This window comes from Talpa europaea, assembly GCF_964194135.1.
Source record: "Talpa europaea genome assembly, chromosome: 9".
In the NCBI taxonomy this organism is placed as follows: Eukaryota; Metazoa; Chordata; class Mammalia; order Eulipotyphla; family Talpidae; genus Talpa; species Talpa europaea.
In genome coordinates this window covers 16610075-16633914 of record NC_140076.1, presented here as the reverse complement: position 1 = coordinate 16633914, position 23840 = coordinate 16610075, and the positions used below count along the sequence as shown (strand labels likewise).

Genomic DNA, 23840 nt, shown 5'->3' with positions numbered 1-23840 from the left:
TCTGCTCCCCGCTCTGGCTCTGGTGAATTCTCTCACCCTCCCGCGCTTCTGACTGTACCCAGTGCTTGGATAAATAAATAAATAAATAAATCTTTAAAAAAAAAAAATCACTCTAACTGCTGTATGGAAGCCAGATAGAGGGCAGAGCAAAAATTCTCTAGAAGGATTAATGATTTATTGCCCCAATCCTCTAAAATCCTACTAATGGTCCCTAATTCTTTTTTTTTTTTCCTTTTTCAAAAAGTTGTGGATATGACACTGGACACTTACACCAATACAAAAATTAACTCAAAATGGAGGAAAGAACCATAAATAACTACCAAACTCAATATTAAAAAGTAAATATCCTGATTTTAAAAATGGACAAAGGACTTGAATAGACATTTTACTAACAAGATAACAAAGCTATATATATAAAGAAACCAACACCAGTAATCATTATAGAATCACTAATCAAAACTATGACAAAATACCACTTCATACTCATTAGGACAGTTTACTATAAAAAATCAGACAAGTGTGGTGAGAACGTGGAGACAATGGAACCCTTATTGGTGGGAATGTAAAATGGTACAGCCTCTGGGGAAGACAGTGTGTCAGTTCCTCAAATAAATAAAATTTAAAATACCATATGACCCAGCATTTCTACTTCTAGGTATATACCCAAGAGATTTTAAAGCAGGGTATGGAGAGATATTTGTACACTTGTGTTCACAGCAGCATTATTCACAGTAGCTAAAACATGAAAGTAACCTGAGTAACCATGGGTATTGAATAGATAAGCACAATGTGGTGTGTGTGTGTATATATATATAAATATATATATATATATACAGTGGAATTTTTTTTAATTTATTTATTTCTGCATACAAGAACTGGGATACAGGCCAGAGGTGCAGGGGGGGTGAGAGGATTCACCAGAGACAGCGTGGGGAGCAGAGCAGGCAGACTGACTGAAATACACTGCTGAGTGGAGCAGTGGGCGAGACAGGATTGGTCTGCTGTGCCAGGTGTGTAGCTTCCTGGCCAGCCAGGGATTCAAACTTGTGCTGCAGAGGCTGTGGATAGCTTCACAGTGCTGTGCTTAACCCTTTGCGCCACCAGGGATGCCCTACACAATGGAATATTATTCAGCCTTAAAAAGGAGGGAAATTCTAACACATGCTACAACATGGATGAACCGTGAGGATATTATGCTAAGTAAAATAAGATGAATACTGTATGATTCCACATACAATAGGTAGTTAGCATAGTCAAAATCGGGACAGAAAGTATAATGGGGGCCTCCCTAGTGACCTAAGGGTTAAGTCTCAGTGCCACCACCTCAAAGGCCCACTGTAACGTCCTGAGTTTGATCCCCAGTCAGGGAGCTGACCCACATTGTGCAGCAGACCTCTCCTGCCTTGCCTGCTGTTCCCTTCAACAGTGTATTTCAATCTGTCTGTTCTGCTTCCCACTCTATCTCTGGTGAATTCTCTCACCCTTGCCCCCTACAGCCCAGTTATTCTATGACAAAAATAATAAATAAAATCTTTTTTAAAAAGAAAAAGAAAGTATAACAGTTGTTGCCAGGGGCCAGGAAGAGTGGAGAATGGAGAGTCATTGCATAATAGATGTAGAGCTTTAGTTTTTACAAAATGAAAACTGTCATGGGGCTAGATGGTGGGGACGGCTGTATAACAACGGGAATGTGACTATGTCACTGAACTGTACATTTAAAAATGGTTAAGATTGCCCATTTTATGTTAACTGTTTTACCACAACAAAAAGAGGTTAAGGATAATCAAGAGCTGTCACCAAGTCTACATTCCAAGTTTGGAAGTGAGTCAGAATCCTGTAGAGCCATTCCGATCTTGGCTTCTCGACATACTTAGCTGTGTCATCTTGGGTAAATTACTTTCCCTCTCTGAACCTGGTTCCTTTTTAGTACTTTCAGTATAGTCATGGTCTATGTGTGTGTGTGTGTTTTGTTTTATGTTCTGAAGTCAACACATGAAAGCATGTAGCTTTCTCAGCCAGCTGGTACACAGGAATTGACAGTCCTTTTGGGTTTTTTCCCTTAATATTCATATGTCTTTTTCTCATAGGGTTTAATCCTTACCCATTGGATCCAACCCTGGAAGTGAGGATGGTAAGTTCAGGCTGTACCTCTTGATTGTGAGATAACTTGGGAAACCCTCTGCCGTTTTTCTAAGTCAAAATCCCCTCTAGCACATTCTGAATGTGCTGGGAATTTGCTGCAAACCATTCTTCTCATTCTCAGCGAGGCTTCCTTTATACATTCAGAGCCCTAAACCCATTCCATCATCTGTCAAACTAGCCCCACTGGCAAGGAAGATCATTGCCATGTCTATTAATTTTCTTTCCATCTGTTGGAGATGGGCCATACTGTGATTAAAGCACAGCCGGAGCCGCATGACATACACACACACTCCGGGCGGGCCTTGTCAGCTGACAAGTAAATGCCTGTATGAATTTTCTCCCCTAGGCAGACCCAGGGCAGCTGGTTAGATGGGCTGACATCTTAATGCCCAGTACCCAGAAGGAGTTTCCAAGGAGGAAACTCCTCCTTGGTATAAGGTCTTGGTAGGGCCGGTCCCACAGCTCTGGATGGTAGTTTGTTTTCTTTTTTTTTTTTTAAAGATTTATTTTCATTTATTTATTTGTTTGTTTATTTATTTATTTGTTTATACAAGCACTGGGTACAGTCAGAAGCGCGGGAGGGTGAGAGAATTCACCAGAGCCAGAGCAGGGAGCAGAGCAGGCAGAAGGACCCAAGTATACTGCTGAGGGGAGCAGCGGGCAGCAGGAGAGGTCTGCGCGCCATGTGGGACCCTCCTCCGGTGGCCGGGGAGCAGCCGGGGATCGAACCGGTGCTGCAGAGGCTGTGGGCAGCTTCGCAACCCAGCGCTCAACCGCTGCGCCACCGGGGAAGCCCCTAGTTTGTTTTCTTTAAGCAATGTTCTCTGAGTGTCTTTTCCTTTATGTGCCAGGGATGATGCCCAAAGCAGTGGCTGCATGATTTCACTTCATCTTCCCTGCAACCCTGAGCATTAACCTTATCCTCATTCTACAGAGGAGCTAAGTTAAGTGGTTCACCCAAAGACACGAGGAAGTGCCACTAGGAAGTGAAAGTGCAGTATCCAAACTTAGATCTGGCTCTCAGAGCCCACGCTCAGAAGCATTTTGTGCTGCACATTGCTGCTCCCGATCTGTCAGCCTCCTTATCACCTTGATGAGTTCATCAAAACTGCCCAAGGTGAGGGGCCTCCCCAGTGGCGCAGCGGTTGAGCACTGGGTTGCGAAGCTGCCTCCGCAGCACCAGTTCGATCCCCGGCCACTGGGTGAAGGTCCCACATGGCGCGCAGACCTCTCCTGCCGCCCGCTGCTCCCCTCAGCAGTGTATTTCGTCAATCTGCCTGTTCTGTTCCCTGCTCTGGCTCTGGTGAATTCTCTCACCCTCCCACGCTTCTGACTGTAACCAGTGCTTGTATAAATAAATAAATAAATAAATAAATAAATAAATCTAAAAAAAATAAATAAATAAAATAAAAACGTTTAAAAAAAAAAAAAAACACTGCCCAAGGTGAGGGGTCCAGCCTGGAGGCCAAGACAGAGTGGCATGAACTGGCCCAGTGGTGGGCTGGCTCCACAGCGCTCATCTGCTGTTCATGCATTCCCAGATCCTGTATAGCTGGGGATTTGGTGACAATCTGTTCACAGCCCAGGTGGAGACTTAGAAACATGTGACAGGGCCAGTCAGGCGAGGAAGAAGGGTCTGGCCACAAGGGAGGGGCAACCAGTATTTATGGACAAACAACTGTAAGCCAGGTGTTTCTCAGGCATGGCTCTATATACCCCTGACACCTGTGTTATGTTTGTGTTTTTTAATAGATAATAAACATTTGTTGGGCACTGAGGATGTGCCAGGCACTGGGCAAGCCATATCCTGGAACTCAGTCCAGGCCAGGAACCGAGAGATGCGGTGTTGACCGGACAGGGTGGATCAGGGGCGTCAAGGTTTCCAAAAGGAACCAGTCACAGACCACAGAGCTCAAATGAGCCAGCCCTCTCTCCCTAGCCTCCTCCCTACCTCCCTTCTGTGGTTAAGAGTCCCCTGAAGGATATCGGGGCCTGGCCTGTTTGCCCTGAGTCTGAAGTGACTCAGCTCTGCTAGGATGAAGGGGAATGTCAGCTCATCTATCCAAAGTAGCTCCTTTGTTTTTAAATAAACTGGGGGGTATTTTCCCCCACTAAAGCACAACAGGGCATAGGAGTCAGAGTAGGGCCAGAGACCTAAAAGCAAAGGCAATAGCGACAAAACAAGAGTGTCAATCTCAGCTTGATGGGCCTTGTAGCACCTGGGAAACAATATTGAGCAAAATGGCTTCAGCCTAGATTAAAATTCATTTGGTCCCCAACAGTGCGGCTTGCTAGAGTATTTAGAATTGATTTTATTCCCAAATGCTTTTTGAGATCTCAAAAATAACAGCTGCTCACTAGAAAATGTTCACACAATACAGAACCATCACTAAAGGAGTTTAATAACCACTAGTCATATTATAGCCATCACTACAGGTAACATGCAAACATACAAACTCCATTTTAGAGAAACAGGAGTGGCCTGGATACCGTTACATAACCTATTTCTTTCTCTCAGAAATATAATGTGGCCATCTTTCTATATCCATAGAAATAGATTAATATAATTTTTGGTGGCAGATTGTTATTCTGTCCAGAGGTCAATAATGGGTCAGAGAATAAATATTTTAGGCTTTGAGAGCCATAAGTTCTCTTCCATACTCTTTTTTTTTTAAAAGATATATTTATTTATTTATCCAAGCACTGGGTACAGTCAGAAGCGCGGGAGGGTGAGAGAATTCACCAGAGCCAGAGCGGGGAGCAGAGCAGGCAGAAGGACCGAAGTACACTGCTGAGGGGAGCAGCGGGCAGCAGGAGAGATCTGCGCACCATGTGGGACCCTCCTCCGGTGGCAGGGGAGCAGTTGGGGATCGAACCGGTGCTGCAGAGGCTGCGGGCAGCTTCGCAACCCAGCACTCAACCACTGCGCCACCGGGGAGGCCCCATACTCTTTTTAAAAACAATCTTTTAAACCATTTCTAACTCAAAAACAGACTTCAGGCTAGATCTAGGCACCCCAGGAATACTAAAGTTACCTAATAAATCACACATTGGAGGATATGTGGGTTGCTTCCACTTTTTTGTCTTATAAATAATGCTGTGGTGAACATCTTTGTGCACACAACTAACTGAAGCTCTTCTTGGGAAAAATTTCTAGGATCTCAGCATTAGAAGAAAACTTCACAGGGAAGGTATTCACTCTACGGCTTGCCAGACAAATGGCAACACAGTTTCTGCTTGAGTCTTTCCTGAGACAGGGAACTCACTACCTGCAGGCCTAATTCACAACCAATCCCATTGTTGGGGCAACACACCCAGCAAGCAAGTTCTCTCTCCATGCCTCTTTTCTCTCTCTCTCAGTCTCTCTCTCTCTCTCTCTCTCTCTCTCTCTCTCTCTCTCTCTCTCTCTCTCTCTCTCACCTGGAACTATTTTTTTCTGCTTCTGCTCATGGAATCACAGATTCCAAACCTACCCCTTCTCCCTCCCACAGAGATATTAGTACACACCTTATCCAGCCATGGTAAGACATGAGTTCGAACAATGGTGCTCAGGATATGTTAACTTATGGCTGGTCGTTTGGCAGCCTTCTCAGGACTGTGTGGCTAGTCCTCAGGGCCCCCATCTCATTTGTCCTAGTGCATTCAGGAATGAGGTTATCTGAATAAAGATGATGCCACTTTCTTAGGTTAAGGGAGGGCACGAGATGAAGCAGGTAAATCACAATCATAGGCACACAGATGGTGCTCAGGAAAGGCCTTCTCCCTTCTCTTCAGGTAAGTGCGGCCAGATCCTTTCTCTCTGGAATCAGTGGCCTCAAATGTGGACAGACACCCCAGCTGGCAGGGCTGGCCCCTGTGGTCAGGTTTCCAGATTCCTGGAGGGCTGTGATCCCAGATGGGATTTGCAGCTTAAGCTGTACCCTCTGTTACACATGGCCCCCAAGTTGACCTCCCCTTACCACTTCAATCATCTCCTTCTACTTTGAAACCATTCCAGAATATTCCTGCTCCCTACATCTCCACATTGTGGGCTGGGGACCCAGCAGACACTGTACCATCAAGGCTTTAATAACCTTTAATAATGAAGTGGGTTGAATGATAGTCCCTGAAAAACAAGTCTAGGTCTCAACCCCCAGTGATTGTACTGACCTTATTTGGAATAAGGGTTTTTGTAGATGCATTTAAGTTCAGGATCTTGGGATGAGACTGTCCTGGACTATCTGGGTGGGCCCTGATTCCAATAACCAGAGTCTCCTTGTAAGAGACACACAGGGAGAAGGCCAAGTGAAGATGGAAGCAGAGATTAGAGTGATGCAGCCGCATGCCAAGGAATGTGGCTACCAACAGCTGGACAGGGAAGGAGTTTCCCCAAGATCCTCTACAGGAATGCAGGCTTACAGACACTTCTTGGACTTCTGGATTCCAGAACTATGGGAGAACAAATTTCAGCTCTTTTAGGTCAAGTTTGTGGAAACGAACACAGTAAAGGTACAGCACGAACGCACCTAGATATAAGGCCCAGCTCTGCCTCTACCTAACTGTAGAACTTTGGGGCCATGGGTCCTGACCACTCTGAGCCTTGTAAGTTGTCCTTATAAGAGGAGACACAGAGATACACACAGAGAGAACACGGTCAGGTGAAAACAGAGGCAAAAAATGAGTGATATGACTACAAACCCATAAGATGCCAAGGTTTGCAGGCAACACCAGAGAGAGGCAAGGAAGGGTTCCCGGCTAGAGCCCTCGGGGGAGCATGTTCCTTCTGACACCTTGATTTCAGATTTCTGGCCTCCTGAACTACAAGAGAATACACTTCTGTTGCTCTAAGCTGTGTATTTTATGGTAATCTGTTACACCAGTCTTAGGAAACTAGTACAGAGGGGTTAACCTTGCCAGCCAGGGCCTAAAACAGAGAAGCACGTCTATTAAAAGTAGGTCTGACAGCCACAGCCACAGAGTGAGGAAAGGATAGTCTTTTAATAAATAGTGCTAGGAAAACCGGAAGGTTGCATGTTAAAAAAAATAATGAAATTGGACTACTCTCTAAATCCATCACAAAAATAAATTCCAAATGGATTTAGATGTAAGACTGGCAACAATAAAATATATAGAAGAAACCTTGGCATATGTTTCAGGATATCAATGATAAAGATGTTTTTGGAGACTCAACCTCTACGGCAAGAGAAACAAAAGCAAAAATAAACCAGTGGGATTATCTCACATTAAAAAGCTTTTACACAATGAAATAAAAAAATAAGTAGAATAAAAAAGCCTCCTACTGAATAGGAGAAAATAACTACACATTACATAACTGACAAGAGGTGATCCAAGATATATAAAAAACTTACACAATCAACAACCAAACAAATTAATAAATGGGCAGCAAATTTGAACAGACAATTCACCAAAGATGATATCCAGAAAGCCAATCAATAGATACATGGAAAAATGTTCATCTTTGCTTTCAATAAGAGAGATGCAGGTTAAAACCACAATGAGATCCTATCTCAACCCATGAGAATGGCACATATTAAAAAGTCCCCCAATAACAAGTGCTGAAGAGGATGTGGAAAAAGAGGGACTTTATTATTACACTGTTGGTGGGAATATAAACTGGTGTAGCCGGTTGGGAAAGCCAGGATGGAAAGTAATCTGGATTTACCTTAAAAAACAAAATATGTAGGGCCTCCCTAGTGGCGCAAGGCGTTAAGCACAGCACTGTGAAGCTGTCCGCAGCCTCCGTAGCATGAGTTCGATCCCTGGCCAGCCACGGAGCAACCCACATGGTGCAGCAGACCTCTCCTGTCTCCCCGCTGCTCCCCTCAGCAGTGGATTTCAGTAGATCCACCTGTTCTGTTTCCTCACTCTGTTTCTGGTGAATCCTCTCACCCCCCACACCTCTGGTCTGTACCCCAGTTCTTTTATGCAGAAATAAATAAATCTTTAAAAAATATATATAGAAACACCATATCCCCCAGTAGCCCCACCCTTGAAACTGTCAACTCAAAAAACTATATGTTCTATAATGCTTATTGCAGCACTATTTACAATGGGATCAAGGAGATGCGGTTACATCCACACCATAGAATACTATTCAGCCATAAGATGAAATGCTGCCATTTACAGAAAAATAGAAGTAAAGCAAGTCAGAACGGCAAGACAAATATTGGACATGTATATAGTGAACGATTCAACATAAAAAATGTTTATAAGTCCTCTCTGGTGGCGCAAGGGTTTAAGCACCACACTATGAAGCAATCTACAGTCTCTGCAGCATGAGTTCGATCCCTGGCCAGCCAGGGAAAAACCACATGGTGCAGCAGACTTCTCCTGTCTCGCCCGCTGCTCCCCTCAGCATGTATTTCAGTCAGCCTGCCTGTTCTGTTACCCACTCTGTCTCTGGTGAATCCTCTCACCCCCTGCATCTCTGGCCTGTACCCCAATTCTTGTATGCATAAATAAATCTTAAAAAAAATACTTACAAAAATTAGCAGACATTAATAAACAAAGTGAAGTTCCTGAGATTGAAACGGGGGGCAGGGGGAGATAGAGTCAAGGGTTTATAACAGATGGTGCTAGAGGGGGAAAAATCACTTGTCCCAAAGGATTATAGTGGAGGATTAGTGGAGGGTGGTATAACATACTTGTGTAGCAGTGTGAACCTATACCCCAAAAACACATACAATGTTATAAATCATCACCACCTCAATAAACATAAATTAACAAAAAACCAGGAACAGGTCTGTTCCACATCCCAGCTCTCCCAACACAAGGACTTTTTTCATTAGGAACATTGAATGTTAGCACTGAAAGGAAAGATGGCTGATGAAAGTATTTATTGAGCACTTACTAGGTGCCAGTTGCCCTACTAAATAAGTGCCACTGCGTGTTCATTATCCCACTGAGTCTGCACAACCACCACAGGAAATGAATATTCTTATTCCCATTTTGCAGGTAGGAATGTTGAGGCTAGGGGTGGGGACAAGTCGCTGAAAGTCCTACCCGAGGCATGGCACAGCCTGGGTGTGACAGGGCCTGGGTTGGGCCTTGGGTCCCTCTGACTCCAGAACCCTCACTCCCAAACTCTATCCGTCTTCTTCTCCCTGTATGTCAAAGTCCATTTCTTCCCCTTATCCCCCTCCTCCCCCTCTTTTCTTCCTCCTCCTTATTTTTTAACCAATGAGGAAGCCCAGGGACAGCTACAGCAGTGATCACAAAGGCTTTACCCACTGGGGAACAAGCAGCTTCAATAAAGCTCCTGCCCGCCAGCCAGTCAGCCACGGTCCAGCTGGGGTTCCCTCTATTTGCAGACAAAGGGGTAGCTGCTCTTCCGACTGGCAAAACAAGCCCAGCTGGGCAGCAAGGACGGGAGCTGCGTCCCTGCCCACCATTTAATGCGAGTGGCGAACGGCCAGAAATTAATTAGCTGTCTCAGTTTTGGCAAAGCCTGAGAAAAGAAAGTAGTTAATTATGATGAGGCCCAGCAAGTATGTCACAGGAGAAGGTTAAGGGCTGGAACATGAAAATAAAGGGGCCCTGAATTGAATATGAGTGGGGAGGCCGTCCAGATCACAGTCAGCGATAGACAGGGCCATTCTCTTGAGGTCAGGGCTAGACTACAAGATGCTCATGGAAGCCGGGAAAGACAAGAGCTTCCCCACCGCCCCGGCTCTGCTTCTGCCTTCGCGTTCACTGGGCCAGGAGATGAAGAGCTGGGCACAGGGGCGGCCCCGAGGACACAGACCTCCTCGTGTGGTATGTCAGCCTGGGGGTCTCTGAAAACAGGATGTGTTCTTCCTACAAACACCTGCTTGGCACCTGAGTGCAGGACCCCAGGTTGAGTCTCCAGCTGTAAACAAGGGATACTCCCCCACAGCCACCCCTGCTCATCTGGGGCGAGAGGAGACATCAGTGTTTGGGAAAGTGGGTGGTCCCTACTCGGATGAGAGCCGTATAGGGCACTATGGGGACACAGAGGGGGAAGAACCATTGGTTTGGGGACATCAGAGAAAGTTCATTGCAGGAACTGAGCTGAGAAGTTAAGAGGTTCCTCTAAAGGGTCTAGAGACCTGAGTTCATTCACTCTTGCTTTGTAGTTGGGAGATTTTTTTATTATAGATTCCAATTCCCCAGAGGGAATCTCATTAACAAAGTGCCAACTAGATATTTAAGAAATACTTAGTGATGCATCCTTAGAGTGAGGGATTGAGCTAGGAAAAGGATAGAAAATGAATGGGACAGAGTCCCTGCCCTCCAGGAGCAACCAGTGCAAAATGAAGCAAACACAGAAGCAGCACTTACATTCAGAAAACACTGTTTTGTGATCTATTTTTGTGTGCCTCTCCCCTCCATGTGACAGCTCTGGAAGAAGGCAGTTGATTTACGTCATTTCATTAAATCCTCACCACAACCAGTTGTGGTCAGAACAACGACTACATTTGACAAGATGCGGGGGCTGAGGGTCAGAGAGGAAGAGAAACTTGCCCAAGGTCACAGAGCCTGTAAGTTGTACTCAAGCCCAGGCGTGTGTGTCCCAGGGACGGTCAGTATTATGTGTCAACTTCACTAAGCCACACTACCTAGCCATTTAATCAAACACTAATTGGTGTTGCTGTGAAGGCACCTTGTAGCTGTGGTTGAGATCTATAATCAGTCGACTTTAAATAAAGGAGATTACCCTTGATAATGGCAACCTTTAAGAGCAAAACTTCATCCCAGAGGATGAAGAGATTCCACCTGTAGCCTGCAGCACCAACTCTCGCCTGAGTTTCTAGTCTGCCAACCTGTCGTACAAATTTCAGGCTTGCCTAGCCAGACCCTACAATCACATTAGCAGATGACGCCAAATATAACCCACTGGTGCTTTGCTCTCTCATTGCACCCTGACTGACAGACCTGAAGCCCACGTTCAAGGCTTTTCTCAAGAGTCTTCTCAGCTGGAAAAGGACAATGAGAACACCCCCCCACATCGAGTTGTGCTGCAGGGGTTCAAGTGTGATGAGAGGTGGCGTGGTAACATGGAGAGAGGGCAGACTCTGTCCTCTCTGAGCCTCAGCTTCTTCATCTGTAAAACAAGCACATTAAATGATCCTTACCTCAGGGAAGTGCTGTGAAGATTAAAAGAGATGTTGCTCATAAAGTCCCCTGTGCGGAATCTTGCAATATTCCTAAAGTACATGCTCATTTTTGCTACTGTTGCAATTGGTAGAATCTTAAATTTAGAGGCTTCACCATCACCAAGAAAATGTTCTGGTACCACAATTCCATGTAAAAACATCATTCTTGGTGACCTTGTGGAGATGCCAACCCATCCCAATTCCAGGGACACTCGATATAATGGGCCAAGTAGGCCCAGTGCAAAGCACTTCAAACACATTCTGTCCTCTGTCTCCCACCAACCCTGTGTGTGTGAGGGGGGAAATCAACATATTCCCATTTTACTCACAGAAGAAAACTGGTCCCAAAGAGGCTATATGCTTGTCCAAGAGTGTAGAGTGGACACAACCAGCACCCAAAGCAGGATGTTAACGAAAAGCCCAGTTTCCCACCTCGAGGTCTTTGGCCATGCTGGATGGTACTTGTTACAGCACCTTCTGCTTCACACACACCTGAGTCTCACTTTTGTTTTATTAATAATTTATAATTTTAATAGGACCTCCCTGGTGGAGCAAGGGGTAAGATACAACCTATGAAGCTCGCCACAGCCACTGCAGCATAAGTTCGATCCCCCGACTGGCCAGAGAGCAACCCACATGGCGCAGCAGACCTCTCCTGCCTCACCCACTGCTCCCCTCAGCAGTGTATTTTGGTCGATATGCCTATTCTGTTTCCCACTCTGTCTCTGGTGAATCCTCTCACCCCCCTGCACCTCTGGCCTGTACCCCAGTTCTTATATGCATAAATAAATAAATCTTTTTAAAAATAAAACAAGTCGACAGGAGATATTTAAAAAATAATAATAATTTATAATTTTAATAATTTTACAAATAAATTGACCTGCACCACAGCCTCTCCTAGCCCCTGGCTGTGTGGAAAAGTCGCATTTCCCCAGTAGGCATCAGAGAGGACTGCAGGTCCCACCTTTTGCACGGACACCAACTCGGGGACCCTTGGCACATGCAGGTGCTGGGAGTCAGAGGCCTCAGCCAAAGGCTGATGTTGCCATTTGCCAATGGTGTTCCTGTGCAAGTCAATTATTATCTCTGAGACTCAGAAGACTGACAGATGACAGTCCTTATCTGTCAAATGGAGGGAAGCATGGCTCCAGCCTCACGCGGTTAATAGAATCAAATGAGCTAACGTAGGTGGGTGCTCAGCCCAGAGCCGACCACTTTATTAGCACTCAGCAAAGATCGGTGGTTCTGTTTTTGAAGTTAGTCCTGTTGAGTCAAAATATCATGCTTTGGCTGAACACGCTCTCATTTGGGATGACAAAGCCCAAGCAGGTAGAGGGACTGGCTACCTGCCCTCCAGGCAGCCCCCTAGCCATGTGCTGGTCTCTGCTCCCTCCCCCAGAAGGATGGAAAATCGTGCAAGAGATGCAGGCACTTCAGGAGGACGAATTTTTGTAACCAAGGGAAACAGACTATCTCCATCTGTCCTGCAGGGGCAGCTGGCCTGACTGGGAGAAGCAGTTTCCCTCCTTTGGCTTAGTCCTGCCCCTGGTTCCCAAGTGCTGGGCAACCAGCCAAAAAGCATCATGATCACCAATAATTTCCTGTTACAGGCCAGGCCTGTGCTGAGGTCATACATCATCTCCCTTCACCTTTACCCTCACTGTTACCTCTGCCTAAAATGCTTCTTCCTAGCAACAGGCCTTGTCTCCTCCTCCCTGACCTCCCCATTTACACCTGCAGCCCGCCACTCTCTCCCAGGTTTGATTTAATTGACTTCATTGCTTATGGCCTTGACCTTACAACTGTTTACTGTCTATGTTTCCCCAGAATATCACCTCCATGGGCTCAGGAACTATCTGGATCGCTGTTGCAGGCCTAGCACCTGATCCTCAGCAGGGGTTGCTGGATGTACGTCCACTTCAACCCTGCCATGTAGGTGTCTTGGTATCATTCTCATCTCACAGATGAGGCCTAGTGAGGTGAGCCTGGGTGGGGTGGTGGGGACAGCCAGCAAGAAGCAGGTATCTCTGAAAGATGTGGCTGTTGGTCCTGCCCCAGGGAACCTGGGGTCTTTGGGCCTATATGGTATCAGTGGTATCCAGCTGTGGTTGCCCTGTGGAGAAACCCATTTCTCATGCTCCCAAGTACCACTAAATTTGGTCACCTTGTAACCCCAAGGACAGGAAGAGATGCAAGGAGAGGGAGCAAAGGGTTAGGAAAGGTGTAGGGTAAAGAAAATGTCAGGCTTTTCTGCCCTTCCGCCATCAGGATAGATGATAGATCCTTGTCCTGAATGCATGCCTGATGGCGGGCACCTGGAATAGGGTGTGGGCATAGGTAGATGGGATTCAGCTGAGCTAAGACTGTGCTTTTTAAGGGCAGCGTCACGGGGGGACGCCAGCAGCAGCAGTAGCAGCAGCCGCAGTAGCAGCAGGAGAAGCCGAAGCAGAAGCCGAGAAGCAGCAGAACGAACGCCAGAGAGTCCAGATAGAGTGAAGACTTGCTGGGGGCTGGGAGGCCTGCCAGCCTCCCAGCCCCCCAGCCAGCACCCCTGCCTGCCATACACCTGGTGAACCCCAATAAAAGACCTGCAAAAACCCACTAAGGACTCTGACTCCTCCTTTACCCGGTCTGCATGGGATCAGAAAACCTGCACTGTGCCCAGTCCTGCCCATACAAAAGGCAAGTTCCAGTCCTACCTTGGCCATTAAGTCAGAAAACACACAAGGTCTCCAGACCTCGGCCTCCTACTTGTAGATCAGAGCTTGACAGAGGACAGGGCAGTGGTTCAGAGTGTGAGCTCTTGGGAGCCAAATGACCTGATTGCAGCTGGACTCTAGGGCTTTGGGCATAGTATAGGCTTTCTCTGAGCCCTGGTTTCCTCATCTATAAAGTGGGGGCAGGCCTCCCTGGTGGCCTAGGGGTTAAGTCTCAGCACTATCACACCACTAGGGCCTGAGCTGGATCCCTGGCCAGCTCTTCTATGCAAAAATAAATCTTAAAAAAAAATTTATAATTTTTTTTAAGATTTTATTTATGTATACAAGAGCTGGGGTACAGGCCAGAGGTGTGGAAGGGTGAGAGGATTCACCAGAGACAGAGCAGGGAGCAGAACAAGCAGCCGGACCGAAAGCTCTGCTGACAGGAGCAGCGGGTGAGACAGGAGAGGTCTGCCGCGCCATGTGGGTATCTTCCTGGCTGGCCGGGAATTGAACCGGTGCTGCAGAGGCTGCGGACAGCTTCACAGCGCCACACTCAACCTGCTATGCCATGGGGGATGCCCTTTAAAAATTTTTTTTAAAACAACACTTACCTTATATGGATCTATGGGGATTAAACAAGATAATATATATGCTTATAGATGTATATATGCAGAATACAGTATCGACACATAACATATACAGAACTCCTGGCACAAATAAGTGTTCAATAAAGAGGATCATCATCATCCATGATTCTATGCCTTGGAAAAAGGTTACTGCCACAGCGGAGGGGAGTCAGGCCGTTTCCAATTCTCTGTGTTGTTTACTGAATGGGGTTTTTTCACCTCACAGGGTTGTGAAGTTTGAGTTCCTTCCATTTCTCAGAAAAGATGCAGAAAGCTACAGAAGACAAGATTCTTTCCACACACACGCACCCCCATCCTGGCCAGAGACAAAGCCGCTGATTTCTGCAGCTGCACCAGGAGCTATAAATCAACAGAGCACAACCCAGGCACTCCATCCCACCCCTACCCCGCGGCTGGTAATGGGGCCGCTGCAGCCTGCGTGATGGCAAATAGCTAATTTAAGCCAGGCTTTCTGCTCTGCGCCACGATTATCCCTCTTCCTGTGCATGTTATGATGATCTGGGTAGCCAATTGGATTTGGCCATCCCAGGACTCTGACATTAATGAAATCAAGGCTTGCCCTCGCTCAGCCCCCTTCCTCTCAAAGTCCAGGCATCAACAGGAGAGGAGGCTCAGGGATCAGCGACTCAGAGCTCAGCTGTAATGAGAGGAACGTAAAATCGTTTCTCATCTTGTCTCTGCACAAGCCTCCGGTGCCCCTGCCATTGTTCCTCTGCCCTATAACTTCAGTGACAGGAAGCTCACTCCGTTACACAGCGGGCCATGCCTTCCCGGAACACTTTTTTGAAATTTCCATATAGAAGTAATACAAGATGTACACAAACATTTGTGTTCAAGAAGGTTCACAGGCACTTTTAGCATGAAAATGGAAACAATATAAATCCCCCCCAAATACAGTCTTCGAAAATCTTTTTCAAAGAATAATTGCTAACACAAGAACACACAAGATCGTGTTACATGAAAAGACAGTTTACAAAACACTTCACATAAAGTAATCATTATTTCAAAACAGTGTGATCTGGATGTCATTAACACACACACAAAAACACAGGGTCAGAAAAAAGAGATGGAAGGAAATACACCAAAATGACAAAGCTTCTCTCTTGTGGAGAGATGATGGTAATGTTTGTCTCTGCTAAAATTTCTCCATATTTCCCGAAATAAATGCCGATATCAACTTTATTGTAGAAGAAGGTTTCTAATAATGCGTTGATGAAGTTTCCCTCTAGCACCTACCCAATAATTATAGTTCCTCTGGGCCTCAATAAATGGCGATCGATCAGGTGGGTGAGAAACAAGACTCACTCCTTTTCTGAAGAGTCAGAAAAATAGAAAGCAGTTACTGAAAATTTACCAAATGCTTGCTGAGGTGCTGAAATCTTTCACATCGGCCACCTACAAGGTTAAGTCCCACTTCACAGATGAGAAAACCAAGGCTCGGAGAAGTGGCGGTGTGTGAGCCGCCCTGGCTGCTGTGTGCAGACGGCAAGCTGCCTTCCTCCCTTCCCTAACTAGACTCCCCAGCTCTCACCCCCATTCCCCTCGTGTCCTGGGGACAGCGTGGCAGAGCGGACATGCAATGGTTAGGGAGTCAGAACGACCTGGGTTTGCACCTTTCTGGGGTGAGAGGCACTTGCTCCCTCCAAACCTTCCCACCCTGGGCTGTGAATGAGAACCTGCAGCCCACAGTGCAGGACGGGCGCGGGAGAGGCTCCTCAGTGCCCTCTGTGGCTCCTCTGACTCCCCTGGTGTGTCAGTGAGTCACACGCTCCTGCTGGACAAACCTGAGCCGGGACGTGGCAGCTCTGGGGCCAGGCCAGGAGATGCAATGGAATATCGCAGTCCCTGCTGGCTCTCACAGAGGTCGCCTGGCCCAGGCTCCTGCCTCCCTGGTAGGTGGACAGCGCTCCATTTGAGAAAGGGGACAACCGAAGCCAGGGATTCAGGTCACTCAGCTCTCGCACATGGCCCAGAGCCAGCCTCTGGTTTCCCCACATTGAAGTCCTTCCCATCCAACCCACCCCCCTGAACCCCCACACTCACACCAAATCCTTCCTCTTGAATGCCCTCCTGCACAGATTGCGCCAAAGTCCTCTTCCCCTTGGCCTGCCTGAACCCAAAGCCCCTCATTTCCCAGCATGACTGCCTTAAGGTGGGACCCAAGAGCCTGTCCAGACTCAGCTGCCACTGTCCAGATTGGAACTGGTGCCTCAGCATGGCCACTGGCCCATAGCACAGCCATGCTGCCGTCCTCCTGCCCTCCTCACCACCAGAGCAACATCCTCCGCTGCTCTGGGCTGGTCCATGGAGTTCTTCTAACATTTGCACCTCAGCAGGAATTGTGGAAGGCAGAGACCATAGTGGGAGGCGTCTCCACGGCTCCTGGGCCTCGCCCAAGCTCACACACAGCAGGCGCCTGGACAGGCCTGGCAAGGACACCTGCTCACAGGCCTTTTCTGCTGTTGTGCCTGCGCCTTCTCCACCAGCACAGCCCTGGACCCTCAGGTCAGCCTCGGCGAAATTCCCTGCCCTCTGCAGCTCTCCATCATCATCCACTGCGCTTTCCTTTGCTTGTGCTTTTCCCTCTGCCTGGAATGTTCACCCCCCCACCTCTCCACGGAGTCAGCCAACGACTGCTCCCCCTTCACCACTCAGCGACTCCGAGGCCGCCCCAGCGTTAGGAAGCTGCAGTTGTCCTGGAGCTACAACTAAACAGGATCCTAGGGGCTCAGCTGCGTCAGGACCCAGAGGCTCTGCTGAGGCTTAGCTGAGAGTCTGGGCAGTGAGGGCTGGGGCTGGGTGGGCCTGGCAGGGGCAGCAGCAGCCAAGTTACGGAGCAGGCAAGGCAGGAAACGGGAAAGGACCCAAGGTTGAAATTCAGACAATCGGGCTGCACAGCCACCCACGCTCCCCGCCTGGAGCAGCTGCAGGCTGCTAGAAACCAGCACCTGGCATGGGTTGAGGACCTACTATGTGCCAGGTGTGGTGCTACAGCCTTTATATGATGATCTCATTCAATTTTCCCAGTAACTCATTGAGAGGGCCCCTTTTTACCAAAGCAGAAATGAGGCGCAGGACGGTGAGCTATTTCCCCAAAGCCACCATGAGGCCTGGCTGAGGTGGGATAGAGACCAGGCACTGCATGACCTCCAGCTGTGACCTTTTGACCACACTGTCACTCTCCCAGTCTAGGGGTCCTGAGGCCATGAACCCCACCAAGGGCAAGAGGGGGAGAAGAATAAGAAGCCAAGGGGGCTCATGCTGGACTTCCAAATACAAGACAGGATTCAGAGCCCCCAGACCTGTGAAGCTGACACTGGAGCACCCCCCTCCACAGCCCCCGCACCTGGTAAGAGACAGAGAGGACAAGACCCCTCGTTCACCCTCATGGCTCCACCCCAGTCCGGCCAAACCATGCCCCCCTGTTCTATGCTGCAGTCGTAGGAGGGGAAACACCACGCTTTATAGCAGCTTCTAATCCAGTCTTTAGGGACCAAGGTGCCTATGAAGCAGGCATTATGATCCCCATTTTATAGGTGAAGAAACTGGGGTGCAGAATGGTAATCCTACTTGTTAAAGATCTTAGTAGGTGGCAGAGTCAGCACTGGTGTCAGGATAAGAGTCGGGAGACACAGTCAGGGCGAGGGAGAGGTCAGGGGGCAGAGAAGTTTGAGAGGGTCCTAGGGGGCAGCGGACAGGGGGCAGGGTCCTGAGGGGCATTGTGAACCTGCTGAAACCAGGGAGAAGTGGAGGCAAGGAGATGGGGAAGGCTGTGGAACAGACAGAGGTCAGCTGGGAAAGCACTGATTCTGATCTCCTGCTCAGTTCTGGGGCAGGCAAACCAGGATGTTCTAGACCATGGAGGGGGAAGCTGGGCTGCTTCACTTAGCCCCCGTATCCACTCTGCCCAATGGGGCACCAGTGGGGACTCTGAGGTGCCAGCTCTGCTAGGGACAGACACCGAGAAGGAGGGGTTCCCAAGCCTCTGCACTTTGGCCCCACAAGTCACTCCACTAGCTGCTGCACTCGCACTGCAGGAGGAGGAAGGGATGATCTCCTGGGGACCAGATGCCCCCCAAAAATCCTGCTCATGCTTCACAGAAGCCTCAGGAGCCTCAGAAGATTTGCTAAGAGCACAGTTCCCAGGGGCCTGTCTGGTGCACCGAGAAGGATGAGTGGGCTTCCCAGGCGGGTCCACGAGAGATGGGGGAGGAAGGGCCAGGTGAGGGGGAGGAGGAAATGGCAAGGACTCCTTGATCATGATCGGGGATTCTGGGATCCCCCTGTTCTGTTTTTCAGCCCCACAACCATGTCATGCTGCCCTTCTCAGGCTCTTCCCTCAGCAATTTCCTTTGCTGTCCCCGCCTCGTCCTCAGCTCTTCAGAGGCCTCTGAATTCCCTGACCAAGTAAGACCACCATGGGCTGCCGAAGCCCCCCGTACTCCACACAGCCCTCAGCACCCCTACAATCTTAACTGTGTCGGATGACGAGCTGACGGATGTCTCTTCCTCCCACCGAAGCCCTCGCTGCTCCCTGCTCCCAAAAGGCGGAGGGTCTAAAGGGCCCAGAGGCAGCACACGTCTCATTTGATCCTCACCACCACCACGGAGGCAATGCTGTCATCCCCGCCTTAGGGGTGGAGTTGGTAACCCACACGCACGGCAAGTATGTGGTTTTGAACTTTGCTGTCTGGCTTCAAGAGTGCCTCCTGCCACGACAACACTCTGCCTTCCCAACCCAGGTGTCCTCTTCCTCTTCCCTTGCAAACCTTCCCCTGTGCTCCCTGCCATCGCCACCAAACTGCTCAAGTTCAAGACTGACAAGTAGAATTCAGTCATTGGAACAGTCATCCAGTCAACCAATCAACTGACTCATTTATGGGTTGTTTAGGGAACCAGACACAGGGGCTCTTCTCACCCTGGGCTTCCCTCTCCCTGCTGCTCCTGGGGCCTTGCCAGCAGAAGCTGAGCCCTAGGTAGCTGCCCTGTCCTTAACCTTCTTCTCAGTGGGGAAGCACTAAAGTGGTGTCGATTCCCATCCATCCCTATCCCCCAAGGACAGCAGCTGAAAGTACGTGGGCCAAATAATGTATAGAATCATAGTCTTTTGGTGTCCATCATTCTCTGACGACAAGAGGAAGGACAGGATTCTGCCCCTTCCTTCCAAGCAATTCTTTGTCCCTTATCCCAGGCAGTTCTGGAAAAAGTTCTTGGCTTGCAGTCACAAAACAAGAGAGCTAGCTGTGGAACCACAGGAGAACAGGTCACTCTGTCTCTCCCTCTGAGCCACAGTTTCCTCATCTGTAAAATGGGAGTGATAACGATGAGGATTCTAATGTCCCTCCCACAGGCTTATAGGTGAGGATGAAGCCATTCAGACCCAGAGATACAGCTGTCACATAGATGGTGGGCCAGGGAAATGCCTTAGTAACAAAGGAACCTACTGGGACCAGCTGTATTACTTGCAAGATACATTTGACAAGGCAATTTCAGAAAGATGGTTGGGAGCATCCCCAGCAGGGTAAGCCCAGAACCTGCTCTGAGCGGACCCACAGAAGGTAGAGGCCCTCCCCTACCTCAATGACAGCAGGAGAGCTGTGCTCCTCAGCTCACCAGCCAGACGACCCCTGGGAAGAGGCTGGATTGGAACTGAACACAGATGCTCAGCTCTCCCCAGACTTGAGCTTCTTACCCTCCAGAGTGTAAGTGCTTGGGAACCTGGAGCTCTCAGAATCACAGCCACTCTCAGACCCACCTGAGGACCACCCCACTCCATTCTCCCTGTTTTAACAGGCACCAGATTCTGAAGGATCTGGAAAATTCCTCCTCTTCATTACATGGCCAGTTTCCACTTATTGAATCCAGGCACCAAGCCAACTGTATTATTTATAATCTCTCATTGACACCTTGTGAAAACCCTGTTTCTAGAACATTGATTATCACCCCATTCCACAGATGAAGAAACTGAGACTCAAAAAAGAAAGTGACTTACCCAAGTCACAGAGCTAGTGTGTGGCAGAGCTGGGATGAATTCTCGGGTTGGGACATCTGAAGGCTGCACCAACCCCAAAGGCAAAATAGGGCAAATCACTGAGAAAACTGCAAAGCAAAACTCAATCCTGCCTATACATTGGGGAATTTTCCCACTGTAGCTGGTGATGAGTCATTGAAAGCAAGGAAAGTCATATGCCCACTACTCTTCCTGGGGGGAGAAAAGATCCCCAGAGATCATCGATGCCAAAGCTCCCTCAACACCCACACACCCCACCCAATGTTCTAGTGTGCTCTGCTCTGCTCTGCAGAGACCCCATACTCTGGAATTCATGCTTCTCAATGGAGGATCCGGGATCTATTCGTCATGTAAACTGGGGCAGAAGAGGGGTGGGGAGCACCAGGAATGGGGACCCCAATAAGATAGGCACCAGTGACTAGGCTGAGACTACAATTCACACCTTCAACCTCTGAGTCCACAATCTGGCCTTTACCCTGCCTGGTGGCACATGGCTCAGCGAGGTTCAGGGCCATAGCCTCAGTTAACTAGCACAGAGGACCCATTTCCAACTAACAGCAAATATCAGGGCATCTTTGTGATAAGGATAGGAGTTTTCCTGCAGTCTTTTCTGCGGATATCCCGAGCTGATGGATGTCTGGGGCCAGCCTGGGGGTGTTTTAGACTCTCTGAGAAGGTCCCAGCATTGTATTCAGATACCAAAAAAGGGATTTCATGTTCTGAGGTGAGAGAACAAAATCCACTCCAGCCCAAGTGAACCACTGCCGCCTTGGGCAGGAAAAAGGACAAGCCTAGGGGAAAATGGGGGGGAGCATTTGGCCTCTGAATCACATCCAGGCTCCTGACCCGGTGACTGCCCCTGGGAAGGCAGAAAAGAGCAGGCTGCCAATACACTACACCCATTAGCGTATGCGCACACACACACAGGCGCACACACACTCAGACACACACAAAGACATACACACAGGCGCACACACACAAGTGTCCAAAGCCATTTGGGTTGCTCTCCTGCCCCTGAGGTTCTAGGGATTTGACAAAAAAACAAGCCACATTATCATGTTCTCATACAGAAAGCATCAGAAACCACAGTGTGAGACAAGTATATAATGCTGGGGCCCCCAAAAAGGATCACCACATGTGACTTGTAAGTGCCCCCCCAGCAGGGTGCACACACACACACTCCTGTCCCCCTCCTGCATTGGCAGCTCATACACAGCCAAAGGCTGTGGGTCTCACACACACCCCAAAGGCCCAGGGTCTCTCAGGCACTTCAGCCCACCCCTACCAGGACCAAACATACAAAATACACTTATTCAGTCACAAACAGAATCACACACTCAGAAACTGTGACTGACATACCAAGTGTTACCAGACTACCCCCATAGTGAGATGCCAACAGACGATCAAATGTTATTCTCTCTCTCTCTCTCTCTCTCTCTCTCTCTCTCTCTCTCTCTCTCTCTCTCTCTCTCTCTCTCTCTCTCTTCCTCTCCTCTTGTCAGTGGACATGCCCTCCGGCTGGGCTCCGGCGCCCTCTGCAGAAAGCGCGGAGGCCCAGGAAGTCCCGGGTCCGAGGTCAGGGTCCCAAGTCCACGGTCCCTATCCTCACCCCAGGTGCCCAGCCCCGCGGCGCCAGTCCACTGCGGACTCACCGGACGATGCCGAACATGACCAGCACGTTGCCCAGCAGCCCCACGGCACACACGGCCGAGTAGAGTGCGGTGATGGCGACAGCCAGGGCGAGGGACGAGGCGCTCCGTGCGCCCGGCGGCCCCGACGCATTGGCGCCGGCGCTGGGGAAGGCGCTGGGGAAAGCGTCGGACTCGTTGGCCAGGAGCAGGGGCTGCAGCTCGGCATCCGTGGAGGAGACCGGCTCCATGGCGGCCAGATGACCAGAGCTGCGTCCCTCCCCGCCGTGCGCCCTGGGCGCAGAGAGCCGGTGCGGTGCGAGGGCGCGAGAAGGGCAGAGGCCGCGGCCCCGACGCCGCCGCGGGCTACAGCACCTTGGCCGCCCCGCTTCCTCCGCGCCTCTTTACCTGCCTCGCCGCCCGCACCGGCTCTGTCCCGCGGCCCCCGCCTGCTCTCCTCGGCAGGAGCGCTCTGAGCCAGGAGCCGCTGCGGGCTTCTCGGACGCGCCCGCCGCGCGCACCACGTGGCCCGGAGGCGGTAGCCAGTCTGCGCCCGCGACCGGGGGCGGGTGCTGCACCACGCAGGGAAGTTTCCCACTCCCTAGGGATGCTCCGCAGACTCAAGTACACCCTGACCCTAGCCGGGACTCATCTCCCCACCCTTTTGACGCTTTGGAATCCCGCCTCTTGCCCCTGCTCGGAAGAGCAAAGTGACCTTGAGCAAGTCATTTAACCTCCCTCAACTTTATATTCCTCTCCTGTCAATTAGAATAATCGCACCAATTCCTTCAAAGGGTTGTGGGGAGATTAAATAGGATGATGCAAGCGCTCAGTGCTGGGCACACATCCGTGCTCATAATTATAACCATCATCTTGGGGTACCAGGTACTCGTGGATCTCTGGTGCCCAGTACCAGATGGAGCGCCTGGCTTCTGGGGCTCACGTCCCAGGGGAGGAGAGAGACAGCAGTCCTAAGATCACACCGATGAAAATAAGGTTGTAGGTGGGGGGAAGGGAAGAAAAGAAGGGGTTGGTGACACGGGGTCTACAAAACCCCGAGCTCAAGACAGCTTCCCCGAGGAAATGACACTAAGGTGAGATGGGAAGGAACTCACTTAGGAAAGAAACACAGGGAGAGCATTCCATATAAAGGAACCATATGAGCAAAGACCCTGTGGTGGTGAGGACTAGGAGGAGGCCAGGAGGAGAAGGCAGGGAGTAGGTAGGGGAAGGAGGGCATGAATTGGTGGGCAGGGTCTCAAAGACCATCTTTTTTTTTTTTTTTTTTTTTAAGATTTCTTTACTTATTTATACAAGCACTGGGTACAGTCAGAAGCGCGGGAGGGTGAGAGAATTCACCAGAGCCAGAGCGGGGAGCAGAGCAGGCAGAAGGACCAAAGTACACTGCTGAGGGGAGCAGCGGGCGGCAGGAGAGGTCTGCGCACCATGTGGGACCCTCGCCCAGCGCCGGGGATTGAACCGGCGCTGCAGAGGCTGTGGGCAGCTTCACAACCCAGCACTCAACCACTGTGCCACTGGGGAGGCCCTCTAAGACCATCTTAAAGATAACTCTGGGTGCTGGAGAAGCAGATGGA

At 49.3% G+C, this 23840-nt stretch overlaps 1 protein-coding gene across 1 annotated transcript in view; it reads right to left on the bottom strand.

Moving 5' to 3' along the window:
- The window catches only part of OPRD1 (opioid receptor delta 1), a gene marked incomplete at its 5' end in the record, with an annotated part of 30671 nt that extends 8175 nt beyond the window's left edge, over window positions 1-22496 (bottom strand). The window contains one exon of the mRNA XM_084242883.1: window positions 22270-22496. Within this exon, the coding sequence (XP_084099009.1) occupies window positions 22270-22496 (227 nt within the window). The remainder of the gene's footprint in view (window positions 1-22269) is intronic.
- Window positions 22497-23840: the final 1344 nt, after the last annotated feature.